A 21,313-nucleotide genomic window follows, 5' to 3' on the forward strand; every position below is an offset into this window, starting at 1 on the left:
GGAATATTATTTGGCCACAAAAAGGAATGAAGTATGGATTCATGCTACAACGTGGATGCACCTTGAAAGCATTATGCTAAATGAAATAAGCCAGACACAGATCACCACATATTACATGATTCCATTTATATAATTGTCCAGAATAGTCATAGCTATAGAGACAGAAAGTAGATTAGTGGTTACTTAGGGCTGGGAGGGACAGGGGACGATAGCTAACGGGTACAGGTTTCTTTTTTAGGGTGATGAAAATGTTCTAATATTGGTTGTGGTGATGGCACAACTCCATGAATACACTAAAAGCCATTGACGTGTATACTTTAAATTGGTGACTTATATCGTATGTCAATTATATCCCCTTAAAGCCGCTATGAAAACATAATGAATAGACACATATACTTTGCATGACAAATATTTGTATAAATGTGTATCATTACATTAGATTATCAGCTGAAACTAGATCAGTGTGTTTTATTATCATTTCACTGTTTCTATGAAAATAAAGACTTTTTGAGTGCCTGAAAATTCCCATGGGAGATACTTAAACTGTTTCCCTTTTAATCTTGCATTTTATTTATAACCAACACAAAAGTAAATTTTCAAATAGCCTCAGGACCAATTATCAAATATTCTGAATATGAAATCTTAATTAACCAGATTCTGCCCCACAACGTTCCTCTTTTTTAGCTTGATTGTCAGGTTTTTTCCCCCTGTAGTCTTACTAAAGCAATAAGAAGTTTAAACTCAGGCATGTACTATGTTGGATGATACGGAGACATATGACACAGGACTTAAGGATACAGGGTAGGAATTTTCATCAACAACCAAAAGCACATTAATTAAACATTCAAAAACTCCCCTCCAAAGGTTATGATAATAGAAGGAAAGAAGGGATAAACAGACTATTATTAACTTCTCTCTTATTACACCAGAATTAGATTGGTAATCTTTAGAGGGAAAAAATTCTCTTCCAAACAAATTACATAAAAGTGGGCAGTTAAAGGAAATGTGAGGAATAAACTCAAATTAACTTAAGATTGATGGAAACCCCTTGCAGAAGTGAACTTTGCTCTGTAATTGACCTTTAGTAATGGGCTTTGTAAGTCTGATACTTAAAGCATCATTTAATGAGCAGGTTTGTTTCTTCTCTCGTTTTACCCAGCAACCAATTTCTTGAAAGGACCATTGATAGAAGCCATGTTCTTTGACATACAATTATAATTACAGAGACACTGCCTTGTATATCTCACTGTAGTTATTAGTGTCCAAAGTATCATACCCAGCACAGAAATCCTGTGGTTTCTGCCTTAAATGGTAGTCTGCCTCTCATTGTATGGAGCCACAGACAGAAAGGCTCTATCAGCTATCATTTCAGCCATTCCCTTGACTTTCGTGAGCACTTCAGAGAACATTCCCCAAGGATTGTGTAGCTCTGAACTGTAAGAATCCACTCCAGTTTCACGCTGGGCACCGTGGGTACAACAGTGATAGGACCTACGACTGCCCACCCCCACGGGGGCATTCTCCATTTGTCGTCTGGTTTTATTTTGGCAAGTATCACTGTGCTCAGATTGATGACATAGGTCATTTTACTGTCTTTGCTTAATGAAATAGAGAGGGTGAAAAGAACAGTACATGGCAATGTTCTGTAACCCTTTCCTTGTGACTGTAGGCTACTCCAGATATCAGGATTATTACCCCCACGGCATGCCAGGTTACTCTGAAGAAGTACCCAGGGACTATGACGCATACACAGCAGGACTGAGTGAAGAGGAACAACTGGAGAGAGCGTTGAGAGCCAGCCTCTGGGACCGAGGTAGGAGTTTGGCGCCCTTCTCTTTTTTTTAAAGCATGCATCACACGGTGAGACGGTCTGAAAAGGGACTGTTTGTCACATATTAAACTTTAAATAGGTTATAAAAAGGATATGTAGATAAAAAAAATACGTGGAGATTGTCATCACAAAGAATGCGGTGTGATGCCATATTCCCAGCAACCTAAGCTAATGAGGTGCCAGACTATGTATGTATTGTTAAAGCTGTTCTTTTTATAGGTCCACTGCACACAATGCTTTGGCATTAAAGTCAGGAAACTTAAAAAAAAAATTTCATAGGTGCATGAAGGAAGGAGTTTGCCTTGGAATTCATACCTATAAAGCAGGTATATACCACTGTATATCAAAATATTGCCCACAAACCTTCCCCCAAATCACAAACTTAGGGTTCCACTCCTGACCTACTGAACCAGTCTCTCTGGGGACAAAGCCTAGGAATGTGTATTTTGAGCAGGCTTTCCAGAAGATTCTTTTACAGACCCAATATATGAAAAGCACTGTGTTTATTTTTGCCATCTTTGTTGTGAGTTTGGCTTATTACTGTTGCTGTTGTTTTACTAGTGACGAAAAACCATCCGTTCATTCATTCAATAAGCATTTATTAAGGTCTTGCTGTGTTTCATGGACTGTGTTAGGTACCACAGGGAATACAGAGAGGTAAAAGATGGACTCTCCCTCAACAAGCTCGCAATCTCAGGTAGAGGAGATGCCTGCTAGATGCCACAAGGAACAGGTAACCATCGTGTCAGGTGCTCAGGTGGGAGTGCTCAGCTCCGAGAGGCTCAGGCCAACTGGTAGAGGCAGGGGAAAGGGGGGAACTCTTCCTTAACCACGGCTACCAGACGCTCCCAGAAGACTCGGACCTTCCAGGACGTGTGGAGTTTGCAGAGATGGAGGCAGGCCTTCCAGGCAGGAGTCAGCGTCCCGTAGACCGGGCAGCAAGGGCGTGGTCCGTCAGCCCTCACTTTCGAAGGGAGCATTAAGAGAAGACTGGGAAGAAGAGTGGGAAGCAAGGCTGTGGCCTGATCCCAGAGGTCCTAGAATTAAATACGCCAAGTGGAAAATGGACCTGGAATGTGGTGTGAATGCCGGTAGAGTCCTCTGTGCCCAGGGACGTGATCAGAGCCGTGCTTTACGAATCTGTCGGCACCACAAAGAAGGACTGAGCACCTGTTGGGGGACCAGGCTTTATGCTAGATGATAAGAATGCATCAGTTATGACAACTTGCCTTCTGACTGTAAAGAATACAGTCAGCAGCAGCAGTGAGCATGGAGGTTGAGTGACAGCAGTGGTCCGAGCAAGAAATGAAAGCCTAAATGAGGAAGGCGGTGAGAGAAATGGAGAAGAGATAAGTCAGTATTTCTTGGGTGAAGCGTATCAGAATTATGGTGTATAAGTCACCTATTACCATGTAACAGATCACCAAACACACACTCACAGACGCACACAGACACACGCACAACTAAAAACAATAAATATTTTTTATTGCTCTAGAGCATATAGGTCAGCTGGCCAAGCTTAAGCGATCTTGGCTTGGCCTCTGTGCTAAGGTGTCTGCGGTGGGTCACCTGGAGCTGGCTGCCCCCAGATGACCCCGTTCACTCACCTGAGTGACCATCGTGTGAGGCGATGGTGGAGATGAGGCCGTGCACCCCTCCTCATCCAGCCGGCTGGCCCAGGCTCATCCACCAGGCCTCAGCCCAAGGGCTCTGAGAGAATGAAAATGAGGCTTATGCTGGTGCATTGTCAATTCCATTGTATTTGTTGCTGAAACAAGTCTCCGCCCAGACTCCTGGGATGCAGAAATAGAAGCCACCTCCTCATGGCAGGAGCTGCAAAGTCACGTTGCAAAGAGGACGGATAGAAGGAAAGGTAGAGAGTTAGGGCCGTTCTCATATCATTACATCGTGTCTACTCCAGGGATTACTAGTATCACAATTGCTAACAGCATGCCTCAGCCTTGGAGTCCTAACTTCTGGGGGTAGGGCCCCAGAGCCTCTATTAAAACAAGTTTTCATGATTTTATTCCTATGCACAGAGGGGTTTAATCACTACTAGGCATGGCAGGAAATGTTATGGGACAAGTACAGTTGGAGCAAAGCTGTTGAGCCTGGGCTTCGTACTCAACTTCATTTAGGATACCCCGCGGGACAGCGCAAGGGCATTTTTTGAAGTGATGTAACTATTCTGTGTCTGGATTATTGTGGTAGATACACAACTCTGTATTTGTCAGAACTCACATACATGTACATCACAAAGTAAATTTGCCTGTAAGAAATTTTAAAAAGATAAATGAAAACTAGTAAGAAACCCAATGAAATAATGGGTCGTCCTGCAGAGACCATCAGCGACTACAAAAACCGTCACCTAAAAGGTTGTTGAGAGGACAATGAGGAAGTTATCACAATGCTGATAACAACGGGGGCAAATGTACCTTTGCAACAGAGAGATTTGGTGTCACCACCTCAATACACTGATCAAGCTTAGCGGTGTTATTAATGCGATGGCCTGTTGTGTGTCTCCTCTTAGGATGGAGTATGAGACACCCGGCATCATATTCTTCCTAAAAGTATTTAACTTGACTCCGAGCCTCTCAACATAAGTGTCAATATACAGGAAATATAGGAAATAGAGGAACAGGCTGAATAACACCATGGAGGAACAATTAGATAAAACTTGGGATTTCTGCAATTCAATGAGACTGGTCTCCTGAGGGAAAAAAATAAAAAGCCATGTCAAAAAAAAAAAAAAAGAAAAAAGAAAAAAACAGGGTGTTGTTTTGTATTAAGAGGAAATAACAAACATAACATGAGAACCTTAAAAAACTGACTGTAAAAACAGTTTTTGGGAAAATGGGAATTCTGTATTTGGACTAGAGATTAGATGTTAGGGAAGTAATCTGACTTTCTTGGATGTGACGATGGTATCGTGGGTAAGTAGCGGAAAGTCCCTTATTCTTGGGAGATACACACTGAAGTATTTAGAAGCCAAATATTGTGATGTCTGCACCCTACTTTGGAAGGTCAGCCGAAACAACCCTGTCCCATACGTCTCGCTCTCCCCTCCTCAAGTACCGCATTCAGATAGATTTGGGAAACACTGCAAGGCTATAAAAATATAGCAAACTATATTCCCTTAAGGATCCAGAACAGCGTGATTCTAATTAATTCTGCAGTTGGGAAACCAGTTTATTACATGAGTGTTTTCTAAACTCCTTTGACCACAGAACTTTATTTTCAGTGAATGGTTTCAAGAGCATATGGAACTAGTTCTAGGGAAACTAACCTAACGAGACTCCATGAAGTACATTTTACAGACCCAGGTGGCAGCAAAGGGATTAGCTTTACAAATTGTTTACATTAATTTCAGGTTGATTTTCTTTAAAACACTTTGGGATTATGAGACACCATGGGACACCTGGGTGGCTCAGTCAGTTGAGTGTCCAACTCTTCATTTCTTTCTCTCAGGTCACAGTCCCAAGATTTGTGAGATCAAGGCCTGCGTCGGGCTCCATGCCGACGGTTCAGAGCCTGCCCGGGATTCTCTCTCTGCCCCTCCCCTGCTCGTGCAATTGCTGTCTCTTCCTCTCTCTCTCTCTCTCTCTCTCTATCTCTTTCAAAATAAATAATAATAATAAGTAACCATAAAAAAAGAATAAAAAACCAAAGAGACATTGCTTTAAAAATTTTTTAATGTTTATTTATTTTTGAGAGAGAGACAGAATGGGAGTGGGGGAGAGGGACAGAGAGAGAGGGAGACACAGAATACGGAAGCAGGCTCCAGGCTCTGAGCTGTCAGCACAGAGCCTGATGCGGGGCCCTAACTCACGAATGGTGAGATCATGACCTGAACCAAAGTCCGGACGCCCAACCGACTGAGCCACCCAGGCGCCCCCAAAGAGACACTGTTTTAAAGGCCTTAAAGGCCTTCTTTAGCCTTTTTTTCCCTATGCAAAAAATATTTGGTTTGAGTTCATTTTATAAAATTCTGACTGTAAAGTACATACTATTTTGTACCTTGTTTTCACTCAGTGTTTTGTTGTAATCATATTTTCATATCGCTAGATTTTTTGAACATCCAGATCCTCCACGTATTAGATTTATACCTAAGTATTTTTTTGGAGGGGAAGGTAGGCTATTGTAAGTAGTAATTTAGAAAATTCTATCTGTTGAGATTATTAATCTGTTTTTTCTTGTTACATTATTTTGATTTTCAAAGCTGAAGAAGGTTTACGTTCCCAGGATGAGGCTCACCTGGTTGTGACATTTTGTGGTCCATCCTGATGAAAATGCCATGTGCCCTTGAAACTGACGTGTATTCTTCTCTAGTTGGGTGGAATATTCTATAAACGTTAATTAGATTGACTTAGTCCAGCACCCCTGGGTGTTCCAATCCATTCTTACTCTCTACTTGTTCTGTTGCGTACTGCATTTCGAATTATATGAGTTACTATATCAACATATTATATTAAAACATTTATATTAGTACGTATATACTATATAATTCAGTATTACCGAATGCCTAGGGTTGCTGCGGTTACCTCCTGTACACCGAGCACTTCAGATTCCTCGGGGGTTACCTTGTTTCTGAGGGTGGGGGCCGATTTGCTGACGAGGTTTTCTCCATGTCTGCTTGACCTTCAATTTCAGCCTTTCCTCTGCGCTGCGGCTCGGGCAGGCCCCCCATGTGCTCTCGTGCCCCTCTCCCGGGCACACGCTGCTGCTGCTGCTGCTTACTGTGTTTTATAGTCTCGGGTGGCGGGCAAGCAGGGTACGCTGTGATTAGGCCTTGATCTTAGGCAGTGGCTGTGTCCCTATGATTAGAGTTGTGGCCTTCCCTGTGTTCCTGTCCCACCCCCAGGTCTAGAGGTCCCTTTTCATCTCCCATCCCCCTATCCTAAGCTGCGGTAGGTTTTTACCATTTCCCTTAGGGAAACCGCGGTTTTTGCCTTTCTCCCAGGCAATGACGGCTTTTGTTCCACGGGGATAGAGAAGAAGGATGTGAGCAGCCTTTTGTTTTACAAACTTTTCCTGCCCTGACTGCTCTTTCTCCCAGGACTGAACCAGGAATGACAAAGGATGCTGTCTGTGGACTCACCTGTCCCTTGGGGGAGGCCCACAAGAGGTTCCAAGAAGAGCCTATCAGTGGGCGCGAACTCTTGTGTATCGTAGCCCCCAGTGCACTTTGCGTTATACATTCTGTGAACATGGTCTGTGTTCTGTGGCTAGCTCACACTAAGCCTTTAGCAATCCGTTCATGGTTTTGGCCGAGTTCTTCTGAGTGTCCTTCGGAGTCCGTCCTAGGTGAGCAAGTGCTCAGGTACCTTTTCAGACTCTGTTTAGCTGCCTTACTGCCACAGCTCTCTGATGGGTTCAAGAAAAAGTTATTAACTTGCAGATTGGCCAGCATTTATGTTTATTGTAAGGAGAGGAGTGATGCTTTCCCTAGCTTTCTACACCCCAAAGGGAAGCTGGAAGCATTCCTGGTTCTTCACTGGAGTTTGAATCTATCATTCTCAGTACATTTGTTTGTTACCTTTTTGTGTTTGTGCCTTTGAATAAGATCTTTCCCTCACGAAGTAGGTAGAATCTATAGTCCTTTTCAAAAAAGCTGGATGCTTAATTTTTTCTCTTTGATTTCCAGTTTTCAAAGAAGTTGGTGTAATAGAGCAATACTGAGATTTGAAAGGGCCAACTAATAGAAATTCATTTGGTTGAATGCCAGTCCAGCAAGAAACATCCAGCGCCAATCAGTTTCAGACTGTTCTTTAGTTTAATTATATTGGAGGAGGAAATTAAAGAATCAAGGTAGCACCTCTTTAACTTCAGAATTTGCTGTTCCCATAGTCCTCAACAGGACCTGGCTGTACATGTCCTGAAGCTCGTGCTGGGAATAATAATCCCAAAGTAGCCTTTGCAGGAGAAATAGTGAAATCCCTATTATTTCAAGGAGCTTGCACATTTACTACTATCAACAGAAATCTTGTCTTGTTTTGTTGGCAGTCTCCGCTTTTATAAGCACGTCCAAGAGGCAGCTGATAGCACAATAATAGAAAAATTTTGGAAAAGAGCCATCTCTTTCTTTGAGTCAAAAGGCAGATGCCAAGTGGGAACATTAGCTCATTGCATTTTCTTCTCCCCCCTCCCCCACATCCTTCTATGTATAATTTGTGCCTTTTTTTTTTTTTTTTTTTTTATAGCCTGCCACCAAGTTCAGCTGGTGGCTGGGTGCAAAGCTGTGTCCTTTTCAACTTCTATCTGCCAGCCTGGAGCATGTGTACTGGTTAAAGCTGGAAATCCTTGCTGACATGTAGAGTAACTTGTGCTTCTTTTCTTAGACTCTTTCTGAAAGGCAAATGGCCCCAATCACACTCTGGCTCTCGTGAAAATCAGGCAGATCTGTCACCGCCCCCCCCCCCCGACACACACACACCATACAGTTGGGGTTGCTGGTTGGCCATATGTGAAACCATGGTGGGATATACTACAAAGGTCTTGGCTTCAGAATGAAACTGGTTGCTGCTTTGTCTCTGAGTTTCTCGATGTGAAATTGCCAGGGGAGCCATTTTGGAGAAAAAAATGTTGGGGTTCCAAATCAGTATCTAGTGCTTTTGTGGTTAACAGATTATTTGACAATATCTTTGAATCTTGTTTGTAAGCATCATGTGTTCATAGAGACCGTTGAGACACATTTTAGGTAAAGAAAAAAAAAAAAAAAAAAAAGACTTGTACAATTCATCTTTCTTGCTAAAGCTACACCAAGGTATATAAGAGCCTGTTTCTTTATTGTGTGGACATGTTTGCAGAAAACAGATGCATTATGTTCATTCTTTTTATCTCTCCTGGTATGGTACAAAGCGAAAATGATGGGAAAACACCAGTGGCCTGCATTTCAGTCCTGGCATAGTAATTAACTAGCTTTACTTGAGGTGTGAATGACTGAATCTCCTCAGACCTCTGTTTTTATTTTTATTTTTTTACAATAAAGAGGTGAGTTGGGTCCCCTCTTCCTTTTCCATTATTCTGTGGTAATGGACTGAGTAGGAGGAGCATAGCTGGAGTTTCTGGGAAACTGTCAGGAATGTTGGTGTTTGACCCATGGGTGTCAGGGTTTAGGGATGACAAACTCACACAGCCATCCGTGGCAGACCTGAATCGATACATACGTGGCTTAGATGGTGGTGGCTCATTCAGTTGCATGGTTATATGATCCTTCCTTGGCCCAGTGCAGGCATAATGTGGTTGGCAGTTTTTAACATATGCAAATGTTCACGGCTGGCCTGCTTGGCTTGGCAGAGGCGTTACGGGCCAGGACAGAGATGTACAGCTAATTCTGTGTGACCACTTAACTTCTTTTTTTTTTTTTTTTTTTAAGTAAATTGGCGTGTTTTCTCCTAGGACAAGTTTCTGTGTAATGAACAAGTACCATCTGCCAGATTGTCTAAAAGCAGTCTCGTTGCAGAACGCTCCCTTTGGATCATGGTTCTTGCTTGCAGCTCTGTGTTGGGAGATACTCACTTCAGCGAGTGAAGTTTGACATTCGAGACTGTGTCTAGATGTCAAATTGTGCCCGTAAAGAAACATAAGCACGTGAGTTTTAAAATCTGTGAAACAACACGTGAATATCCCAGCCAGGAAGAAAAATCGTAAAATGAGTGGGCCCGAGTTCTGTTTCGTCCCTGGTGGGAAAGGAGCCGGCTTCTCTTGAAGTCCCAGATTTTAAAATATTAACCATAGCCCGCGGTGACTGAAATAATAAAATAGAAATAAAGATACATGAAATTTAAACATATTTGGGATCTTGACAATAATAGTTACATGTGTATTTATAATTTTTCCTCTGCCGCTACCCCCCACGATCACCGTTTATTAAAAGGCATTATTCAGATGCTAATGAGGAGATTTAACAATAAAAGTATAAACAGAATTGTAATGAATCAATTCCACCCACCCATGTCCCCTCCATCCTCTCCCACACTTGGAGACCGCTTCTGGGCCACCAGATCTTAACGGTGTCAGGAATATTACCCAGTACCCTCATCATGTTCCTCAGGGTCATTATTCATGCTGTTACTCAGCAAGTCTGTATTTGAGCCTCTTGTGTGTGTATTAGATCCACGAAAGCCATGTAGTAACTTTTGAGTTGGTCATTTTACTTACCCATCTGTGACATTCTCCTCTTCAGCAAAACCATCATTCCCTAAGTTATGTAAGAATTCTGTAGACCACCAAATTTACTGATACAATGATTTGTATACTCAAGCTATGTATACAGTTTTTAATCTCAGAAGTTATGTGTATAGTCAGTGTCCCATAAAATCAGATAATTGTAGAAAACTATTAATATAGACATTATTTCTATAAAGTGTATTAATTTGGAAAAGAGGTATCAAATAGTGCTTTAAAATTACAGTGGATCTTAAATTCTTATTAATCAAAGCATGGAGAGTATGAGGAAATTTCTAATCCCACTTATTTATACTAAAATATAATACAAAACCGTCTGTTTTTTCTTTTAGCTGAAGGCCCAGACTTTGTTTCATAGACTCATTAGTTGATGTTTTCAGTGAATTGGATTTTATTTTCTCTTTATTTGAGCCTTTTTGATTCCTCTTTAAGCATTGTAATTGCACATCACAGTGACTACATTTAACATTTTTCATGACTGTATCTTAATATTTCCTCTTCATCTTTGAGTTTAACTGACGCCAGTGATGAGTTTGGCATTCGTAAAGAGCCACCTTTGCTGAGCATATTAAGCATGTGACTTTAGTTTAAATCTTGGGGATTAAATCTTGGATATATTATTGTGATCCTTTGCTTAATTTATTTAGATTATTTTCAAAGTCAATGACAAAGAATTAGGACAAAGCAGTGCCATTTTCAAATGTAACAGTGATATGCTGGCATGGACCTTAGGAGGCATCATATCTGACACCTGATTTTGCCCAATGAGGAAACAGTCTAAGAGAAGCCAAGAGACTTAATATCCCATCACCATCTATATACATGTCTGTTAACTTGGCCTTGATTATTGTTGACAGTGTCCTGCCCTGGGGATGCAGGTGTGAAGTAGGCAGGTGGGAGGAACCGGGGAGTCAAGACCTCCCTGGAAGGTGCTAGATTGGAGCCACATTTCTAGAGCTCCCATGAGTCCGCCCTAAAGCTGAATCTCTGAGTGAGTTTTCACATCCTCCTTGTAGGCTTGACTACAGACAGACTTCTCAGCTTTTCTCTGTCACCAGGGGCAGAGTCCACCTGACTTTCGAGGGAAGGGAGACAGATGATAAAGTGTGACAAACGGCTCTGATGTACGTGTGCTAACATCTGGTAAGATGTGTGCCGTGATTGCTGCGTGGTTCTGCTTCTGTTTCGCCATCAGAATGGGCAGCACTCAACTCCTTTTCTGGAAGTTCTACCTGAATTCCAGATGTCCTGAGGTGGACTGTGTTGAGGACCTAAGACAGTGGTGATGGCTAACTGAGCTCATCTATAACAGTCTTGAGAATTTGGTTAACGTTTGTTGTTCTAGTTATAAAAGCAATATATATTCACTGCGGAAAATACAAATGAGAAAAGAAGACAAAAAAAGAACCCATAACCCCAGCACCCAGAGAAGAACCACGTAACATTTGAGGTGTACCCTTGCAGCTACCCATAACATAGGCACCCAGAAGAAACCACAGCAAATGTTGTGGTGAAATTCTTTCCAAGTCAGCAAGAATTAAGTGCCTCTCCGTGGGACGAGGAAGGTTCACATACCCACACAGAACCCTAAGAAATAAGCATTTGCAATTATCTTTGTTATTTCAGATTGTGAAGCAGTGGCATAGAGAAGTTAAATGACTTGCCCAGGGTGGCATTCTAAGAAGGGACACTAGTTGGGACACTTTTATGTCTTACCAACAGAGCCTGTTTAGAAGAAGCATTTCTAGGCTGCTGCTGAATTGTTGATGACAGGAGAGAGGTTTTCTCCGTATAGTCAAGACCTAACTGACCTGGAGTTAGGTTTGTATTCTTGGAGATGGTTTGGCTGATGTGATGTTCCTGAATTCAGAACCCTGAAAACGGAGGGGGGTGTGGCTACGCCCTTTAGAGAGACTGTATTACTTCCAGAATAACAGTGACATTTCCCTCACCGTCTTCTTCACCTGTCCATCTATGATTGGCCAAGCCCTGTCGTTTGGTTGGATTTTGGTTTTTCTTTAAGCAACAGATCCATATTGGTTTAAAAATTGGAAAACAAATGTTTGTTTTGTAGGGAAAGAACTCCCTCTTGCACAAGAAACCTGCACCTCAGGTACCTTAAAGGACACACACTCAAAAAAAAAAAAAAAAAAAAAAAGTGCTTACTGTAGACAATCATAAATAATCTTCTGAGCTGTCATTCGTTTTTACCAAAATGTATAGCATATGAATGTGAAAATACTGTTTTTAATATAGAAACATCAGTGACATTTTAATTAAGGATATTTGCATCATTCATTTTAATAGGGCTCTATTTTTGTTCAGTAGCTTTCCTTTAAAAAAACTTTTTTTAATGTTTATTTTTAAGGAAGAGAGAGAGAGAGAGAGAGACAGAGCACAAGCGGGGGAGGGGCAAAGAGAGAGGGAGACACAGAATCCAAAGCAGGCTCCAGGCTCTGAGCTGTCAGCACAGAGCCCGATGTGAGGCTCGAACTCCACCTCAGGATTAAATCTTGGATATATTATTGTGATCCTTTGCTTAATTTATTTAGATTATTTTCAAAGTCAATGACAAAGAATAGGACAAAGCAGTGCCAAAGTTACCTGAGCTCAACTGACTGAGCCACCCAGCCACCCCTGGTAACTTTCCTTTTAGAAGAGAAATGATTGAGAACAAAAAGGAATGCATGTGCTCACATTAGGTGTGGCTTAAGACATCAGAATTTGACATCAGGCTGTCACACATTTCTCCTGCTCCTCGGGAGTGGGAATTATTCCCGTGAGAATTTCCAGTGTCATCCACTCTGCCTCTCAAAGCCCTCTTAGACTTGTGCTGTCTTCCTTCCACTTTGTCATGTTGTGTTGTGTTGTGTTGCTAGTAAGAAAAATCAAGTCACGGGGCGCCTGGGTGGCACAGTCGGTTAAGCGTCCGACTTCAGCCAGGTCACGATCTCGCGGTCCGTGAGTTCGAGCCCCGCGTCGGGCTCTGGGCTGATGGCTCAGAGCCTGGAGCCTGTTTCCGATTCTGTGTCTCCCTCTCTCTCTGCCCCTCCCCTGTTCATGCTCTGTCTCTCTCTGTCCCAAAAATAAATAAACGTTGAAAAAAAAAAATCAAGTCATATGTTGGTTTCCATTTGTTGTAGACTCACAAATGGCTTTCACAGTGGTCTAGTTTCATCACATGGTGGTTCTCCAAGGGTCCAGAACTATTTATAATTCTGTTGTATTTAGTTACGGAGAGCCAGATGTGAGAGTCATGCATACTATGTATTTATATATCTTCGTGAATCTCAGTTAGGGACCAGACATCTTCCTGTGCCACATCTGTGTTACATAAATCTATTTTTGTTGTAACACAGGACCAAAACTGTGCAGTGTTAGGAAGATTACTATAAATATTAAGCTGATTAAAATTACATTGTAATCATCTGCTTTGGAAAAATTGCAGATGGCCTAATCATGCCATGAGAAGGGACAGGTCAAATAAATTATGATATAGAATAATACTCAGCCATTAAAAAGACCTAGTGAATGTACCGTAAAAAAGATTGGGATGATATTGAACAAAATGCCGCTTACCCTTATTTCTCAAGAATAAGATTATGGTGACTTTTATTTTCTTACTTTGGCTTAACTCCCGTTTCAAAAATGTCTCCAAAATCATGTAGAACCTTTATAAGGAAAAAAAAATTAGTAAAATGAATCTGGGCATTGCTAAAACTGTTCACGCTTAGCCATGCTCTTCTCTGATGTTCTCCACGTCCCCATTCCACCTAAGGCTTCAGGTTGTTTGTGGTGGAGAAGGGCAGACACACCTCATTCATTCACCTCCAGCCTCCGCAGGCTACTCATGGGCAGTCAGAGTGATGGAGGAGACTGAGCAGAGCCCAGATCCCTCCAGATCCAGTCTCCCCTTTTCCTTCTTGCTTACCCCCTTTCCCATTCCATCCCTACTCTGAACCTTCCAGACTGAAGTGACCCACACACTTTAGGCAAGAAGGCCGACTGCTCCCGTTATTAGTAGCTAGCTCTTCCTGGCTACTGCAGTGACTTCTTTCTTAAGGTTCCAGAACATAACTGGATTCTGTCTTACTCTGAGGCTGCTTTAGCACAGAGTTTAGGAACCATGGCCCCAGGCAGTTCCATTTTACCTGACAGTATGCAAAATGGAAAGCTTCGTACATTTTCTCGAGTGGGGTCCTTTCCTATCTGTTTGTTCCACTTCCTCTGAACAAAAGGATGTGTGGTGGTTGGAATGCAGAGGTTTGGGTCACCAGGGAAAGAAGTCTGGCATGCTTTCCGTGGGAGAGTGTTGTTTTATTGCAAAATACAGTTTTGTGTCACTAGAAAACAGTATGGGTTGACTCTTGAATCACTACATTTAGAATTCTTTGCAAATCCCCCTAAACAACCCAAAGCCCAGTAGTTTTTAATTTTCAGCTCAGTGAGACTAAAAGGAAACAGTTTGCTTTTGGCTACGGTGATGCTGAAAGAACATAAAATGTAGCTAGCCCAGCGACAGTAAGGGAGATAAAGTGTTTAATAAGTGTCTCCTAGAAGAAGTGACATCTGCATAGAGCACCTGCTGTCTTCATTATAACTTTAAATAAGCTGTGTCTCTGGGGGTTAGCAGGGCCCTTCTTTTGGCACACACTGCTGTGACAAAGATACATTTTAAACCCCAAGTAATTTACTGTGGAATAGAGGATGCTTTTCGGTGGGACATTTGCGGGTGCAGAGGGAAATAAGTCCCTGACTTAGATAACTCAGGCCCAGTAAGTCCCGTTTTGAGCATAATTTTGACACGATGACCGTTGTCAAGTTATGACATTTCCTAGCCCTTGGTATCCCTAATTATTTGCCAATTATCATTTTAATGTTTTATATATCACAGAGGCATGTAAACCAGGCTTCGTAGTATGTGGGCATAGCTGTTTAGAGCAATTCTGGCTTTCTTTGTGCGCTTTGAAGAAGGGGCCTGAGCAGTGCCTGTGTTGATGGCTTTGTTCTGTTACGGTTTTACTCATCACAGTCCCGCATATGGGGACACAGGGGTGGGTAGAAGCGGAAGCTCTTTGAGGAGTACCTTTCTCGGAGAACCTTTCAAAAATCCATTGCTGGGGTGCCTGGGTGGCTCAGTCGGTTAAGCGTCCGACTTCAGCCCAGGTCACTATCTCACGGTCCGTGAGTTCGAGCCCCGCGTCGGGCTCTGGGCTGATGGCTCAGAGCCTGGAGCCTGCTTCCGATTCTGTGTCTCCCTCTCTCTCTGACCCTCCCCCGTTCATGCTCTGTCTCTGTCTCAAAAGTAAAATAAACGTTTAAAAAAATTTTTTTTTAAAAATCCATTGCCATTCTGGCAGATTACCATCTAACCAAGAATGATTTCCATAAACAATGGCTGTGAAAAACTGTGGGGCCCCAGAAAACAGTATTTAATCAGCAGTGTGGTTCATCTTATTAGCTCAAGGAGAAAATAACTCACCACCAAATTCTACTCCATTATAGATAAGATTGTTTGAAGCCAAAATCAAAAACATCTGTTGGGGTTTTTTTGGGGTTTTTTGTTTTTTCTTTTTTTTTTTTAGCTGTGTGAAACTTACGCTTTGTCCCCCAAAGCAGCAGCAGTTTGTACAGATGCTGTATACCCTGTGTCTCTAAGACCTTGACACCATACAAGGGGGACATCTTCAGAGTTAATGAGCAATTAGGACATTCTTTCCTGTCAATTAACTGGCAGAATAATGAGATCAAATGAGCACTGTCCTTAAAAACCCCCAGACTTGTATTTGCTGAAAAAGCGTATCTTCCTCTGCTCTTTGCAGTTACACAAATAGAGAAATAACAACTTAAAATGGAAATAAAAATTGCGCCTAGAGCAAACAGGAGACAGAGGCATACAGAGAGGATGCCATTTACTCTAAGCTCGGAATTCACGGGTCTTCCTCCTGTGTGGCTGTAGTGACATCATAACAATCTGCCATCACCTTCATTGTCTTAAAGATCGGCAGATGGGGCACCCAGGTAGTGAGCCTCCTTTCTCCTATGAATGAATGTATGATTCCTAAGTTTGGGGGCAACCTGGGTATTGACTCTAAATTTGAATTAGTGTGTTCTAGGCTATGGTCCATCTCAGGATTTTGGCTTTCCTCTGAAAGTGATGAGTACTGAAGGGTTTGAACCAAGAGGGGCGCAGAGAAAATAGATGAAGACCCTGAGATAAGATGATGGCCTGTTGGAGAAACTAAGTTGACTGGGGCTGCAATATATTTTTCAGGTGGGGCCCCAAGTGGCAAGATGGGCGGGAATGAGGTTGTGAAAGGCCCTCTACACTGTGTTTAAGGATTTTGTACCTGGCCCTGGGGACAGTGGAAGCCATTGAGTAGGTGAGCGATAAGATCAAATATGGATTTTCTTTTATTATTTATTTTTGGGAGAGCGCAGGGGTCAAGGGGCAGACAGAGGGGGACAGAGGATCCGAAGTGGGCTCTTTGCTGACTGGCTGACAACAGCGAGCCTGATGTGGGGCTTCAACTCACAAACCACAAGATCATGACCTGAGCTGAAGTCGGATGTTCAGCCAACTGCGCCCTTCAGATGTGGTGCCCTTCAGATATGGATTTTAAGATCCCTGTGTGGGGATCAGGCTGCCGGGGAAAAGATGGAACTTAAGTGAGTCACAGCATGACAAGCACCGTTGTAAGTGACCTATGCATATGTGTCCATGTGTGTGCATGTATACACTCATTTTAATCCAACAACAATGAAGTCAGTTTTACTATTTATCTTTTCGAAAGAAGACTAAAGCAAAGGGAGGCTGACCGAGGTCACACAGCTCGTAATGGCAGAGCCACGATGTGAGCCTATATACAGTCTCAGTTCCAGAGTCTATGTACTTAATCATTACGTTATTTTGCCTTTCTTAGCGTATTGGTAGGATTATCATATTTTAATTCATAATAATAACACTAGTTTTCTATGAAGCACTTCTATTACTTTACCAGCTCAGTGAACGTTTGTATTTATACTCATTCCTTTGGAATAAAATGAGAAATTTCAGTGAATTAGAGTTCTGTAAGATATTCATCAAGTTTCCAATGAAGTTTTCCAAGTAGAGGTGAATTAATGTCTTCTTGGTCAACTTTAAGCTTCGTATGGGAATTTGTGTGACAAATTTCATGGTTGAGTGTTTTCAAGGCCTTCAGTGGATACATGTGAGAATCCAGGGGATATGAAATTCCAAAATGCCTGCCCCCCCACAGGTAACACTCAGCTAACTATAGATGGGATCTTCCAATTCAGTGGAAAGACAGGAAAGGCAGCATTAAGAATAAAGGAGAGTGGACTTTTGAGAAGGAGACAGCTCACTGACATCCAGGAGAACTGAATATGTTGGTAACTGCAGTGACCTCACTTGGTTTCTGAAAACAGAATAACCATTGTTATCCAGTGCGTTTCAGTAAGTGAATGGTGACTGTGAGTGCATCCAAGGACTGTAATTCAAGAAAGACCAAACATACAGTTGACGAGTATTTAAGTAACTAGAGGAGATGTTTCAGAGATTTTGTTGGTACTCAGCCACCTGCTTGTTAGAATCACCTGGGGAGGTTTTTAAATTACCAGGCAGAATCCGCCCCCACTGGGGTTGGGGTGAAAAAGTGTGCAGAGATGCCTGCATGGGCCCAGGCGCTGGGATTGCGTTGTAAGCTCCCCTAGCCTTTAGATGGAGAGATACTTGAGGATCAAGGTGAGACGTTCCCATTTATCTCTGCTTCACTCTTAAGGAGCTCTAGCAAAAGGCAGTGGGCACTTTTGTTTTTAAGTTGGAGGTACAGATAATCCCACCCATTTCAATAGTACCTAGATTTCTAATTTCTTTGTATATGACTCTTAGAATGTATGGAAAACCCATATTGTGCCAAACATGAGCAAGACAGCTGCCCCCTCTTCCTCCAAAATGAAGACAAGACCACATTTCCTTCCTTAAGAGAACTAGGTCAGGTGGGAGAAAGAGGAAGGTATGTGGAGGGAGGGAACTAGCAAGGCATCAGCAAGAATAGCTATTATCTAGGTGACACTTGCTAATAAACGAAAAGGGGACTGTTTAGGGAGGGGAAGGAGGGAAAGGAAGGAAGGAAAGGAAGGATGGAAAGGAAGAAGGGAGGGAGGGAGGGAAGAAGGAAGGAAGATACTCTCTTGACATGTCTCCGTGACAAAAAAAAAAAAAAAAGGAACCATTAAGCCCACCTTTCATCACATACCAATTCTTATTGGAAATCATGCAGTTAACAAATTGGAAAGTAACATGTTTGGCTTTTGTTTATTCTGTTCTCTAGACCCAAGTTTTTAGTGAAAAGGAATGTTAACATAATGCAATGAATTTTCATGATTATTGCTCGTAGTGCTTTCTTTTTATTATTTTGCCTTTTAACATGTTTCTTATTAGAGGAATGATATCGTCAGCCCTTTTAGTGGTAAGGGAAGTTGCAGTTCACAAGATCACCAATTAGAGACGATTAGAACCTGGCGGCTTGGTTGTGCCATTTAAAGAGAGCTCAGCTGACACTTCCAGAAACAGTGCAGAACTGTTAGTCTACGAGCCCCATGGCTGTGGTTTCACCTTAGAAGAATCACACAGAGTTCTTGTTAACATACTTATTCTTGGGATTTTCACTCTGCAAGGGCGTTAGGGATGGCCAGGTCCTAACCACCTAGGCATTCTGCACCCTCAGAGGAAAGGGTGTTATTGGCTAGAGCCAGAAATCCACATCATTACACTCCCCACTGTTTCTACCATATCATGCAAGTTCATTTTTAAGCATAATATGCAATCAGAAAAGAAACCGAGTTCTTCACAGGGCAATAATGCACAGTGACCATTTCTAAAGATTCCCCACTACCTTAGAGGACTATCAGTAGGATCCTTTGGTACCTACATTTGCTTTGAAAGCAATTAGCAACTGGGGTAGAGGTGGGAGATCATGTCCTTGAAATAAGTTTTAACAGGTTCCAGTGATCCGTGTGGATCACCTGGCTTTTTACTCCGTCACTAGGAACTGCGGTGGACTTTCTGTTACCCTGTATTTAACAAGTATCCCTGTGAAAGGATCCAGAACATCCTGCAGCTAGATTTTCTCCTTATATATTATTTTGATGTTATAAACTTTTGGCCAGATTGGTTTCTAAGGTACTGCATGATTTTTTAAGGCAAAATTAGGGGTCGACTTAGCACATTGTCTGATCTTGCATTTTTTATACAGAAACGGATTTTCGATTGAAACCATTCATAGTATGGACATCTTGCTCTATTCAGAGATAGAAGATCTTTGAATCAGGAGGGACCTTAGCAGACGCCCTCTCAAGTCATTTCCAAAGCGTTCCCTGCAGCGCCCACGAGACAGGCCATCTTCACACTGTCAGGGAGAGACGTCTCTTGAAGGACCTTGTCAAATAAAATACACAATAATTTCGTCTTTTATGGACTGTTGCCAAGTTGGTACTTAAGGGGATTAAAACTGAAGTGACTTGATGAACTGACCTCGATTTAAAATTATTTTGTGGCATTTTATGGTAGTCATCGGGTAAAGCTTAGCCGACCAGCCAGAGCATGCTCTGCCTACCAAGAATTTGATTACTATTTTTTATGTGTAAAGGGGAAAAAGGAAAAAGCAGAAAGAGCGTAGGATCTGCAGACCCCTCAGTCTGCGAGGAAGCCCTTTGTATCCTTGCCTTGCCACCTCAACAAGGTCTGGGCTTTGTAATCAGTCGGGCCCCTGTTGGAATCGCAGCCGCCTCCCCTTCACCAGGGGAGGGGTTTATGGGGATTTTGTGGCGAGGGAGTTAGGCCCTGCTCATGGCGCTGTGGTGTAGCCACCTGAGACAGAACGGAAGGGCCCTTGGCGCGGAAGGGGCCACCTCTTCTGGCCACTTTGTTTCCCTCTCTCTTTTTCCGAGTGTTTTGTCTCCCCACTTCTCTTAGATCACTTACCGAAGTCTTTTCTTTTGGCATCCATTTCAATTTCGGAGATTTCTCCAAAAAGCTTATACTGGTAATGAACACTGAAGCCACTAGCATTTAGCAAGCCCCTTTCAGGTACCAGGCATAAGCAAGTACCTTACAAACATTTTCCTTTTCCATTTACTTTTTGCAAGAACTCAGGAGACTGGCACAGTTGAGGCTCAGAAATTAAATGTACTAGAGTCGAGGTATGATCCAGACCTTTGTCTGACTCCGAAGCACTTCATAACTGCATGTTACTCCAAGGATCTCCTTGGAACGTTCACTCTGTTTCTACCCCGATCCCAGGTAGCCGTGATTATGAACACGGTTACAGCCAGGACAGACTCCGCCTGGGCGGTGCTCCGAGCCCCTTGCGTGTATTGATTCTTTGGAGGCTCACCACGGCTCTGTACAAGTTCTGTCTCTATCTCCATTTTTCAGGTCAGGAAACCGAGGCACAGAGAGGCTAAGTCACTCACCCACTTACCCAGGGTCACATAGAGTTAAAAGTGGTGGTCAGACTTTGCTTCTGCTCCCTCCCGTTGCCTTTAACTGTCCTGGTTGTCCTTTCTAGTTTTCCAGCAACGTGAGGAATTCTCTCCTTAGCCTTCCTACAGTCCTTCTAAAGCAGTGATGTATTGGCTGTGTGATCCAAAGGCTACACCGGGAGTAATGCCTAAGCAAGGAAGAACAAACAGCAAATTCATTAACCAGGAATCTATTTACAGTCAATTCCCAAGGCTCATGGTACAGAGGAGCTTCCACATCATTTAGAGCTGCTAATAAATGAAAAGTCTTTGCATCTTTCCAAGTGTCTTGATATTTACAAGTCTCATATTTTACCGTAGGAAGCAGCCTCAACAAGCATATTCATGTGTTGACAGTCCTAATTAATACAAGTAATTAGTCCTGACAGTAGAACTGTGAAAAGAAGACCCATTCATAAATTTGCTATCATTATGTTACTCTGCTTGGAATTTACCGCGGCCTGGTCTTTCATCATTTCTATATACGGGCAAAAGGCCGTCTTACTAAATTCTTCAGACTTTCACATTTACTTCTGGTAAAGGAATTTTGTCAAGATTAATTTATCACTGGAAGTTAATTCTCCAGTATGCAGGAGAGAGAGGAACAAGGGAATGAGGAAGCCAGGCGAGGATGGGGGGAAAAGTCCAGCATATCCAGAGGCTTTCTTATGTATGTAAACCTCGCACCTTTTCGTGTGCTTACTTTGATGCCTTTTCTGAAAACGAAGTTGGTTTTGTTTAGGCCGCTGTTATGTTTCCAGTACAGAAAAT

General features: G+C 42.4%; 1 protein-coding gene across 14 annotated transcripts in view; it reads left to right on the forward strand.

Moving 5' to 3' along the window:
• RHBDD1 (rhomboid domain containing 1) overlaps nt 1-21,313 on the forward strand; it is a 134,260-nt gene that overhangs the window by 78,270 nt on the left and 34,677 nt on the right. For 6 of the 14 annotated variants that reach the window (XM_045481499.1, XM_045481498.1, XM_045481500.1 and 3 more), the window contains 2 exons: nt 1,670-1,813; nt 8,032-8,533. In XM_045481499.1, coding sequence (XP_045337455.1) covers nt 1,670-1,813; nt 8,032-8,138 — 251 coding nt within the window. In that variant the 3' untranslated portion in view covers nt 8,139-8,533. Of the gene's footprint in view, nt 1-1,669; nt 1,814-4,361; nt 4,589-8,031; nt 8,534-9,229; nt 9,262-9,293; nt 9,422-11,076; nt 11,970-21,313 lie in introns of those variants that run through there. The other 8 variants (XM_045481505.1, XM_045481506.1, XM_045481503.1 and 5 more) reach the window with 5 other exon arrangements.

Source organism: Leopardus geoffroyi, chromosome C1 (assembly GCF_018350155.1).
Source record: "Leopardus geoffroyi isolate Oge1 chromosome C1, O.geoffroyi_Oge1_pat1.0, whole genome shotgun sequence".
In the NCBI taxonomy this organism is placed as follows: Eukaryota; Metazoa; Chordata; class Mammalia; order Carnivora; family Felidae; genus Leopardus; species Leopardus geoffroyi.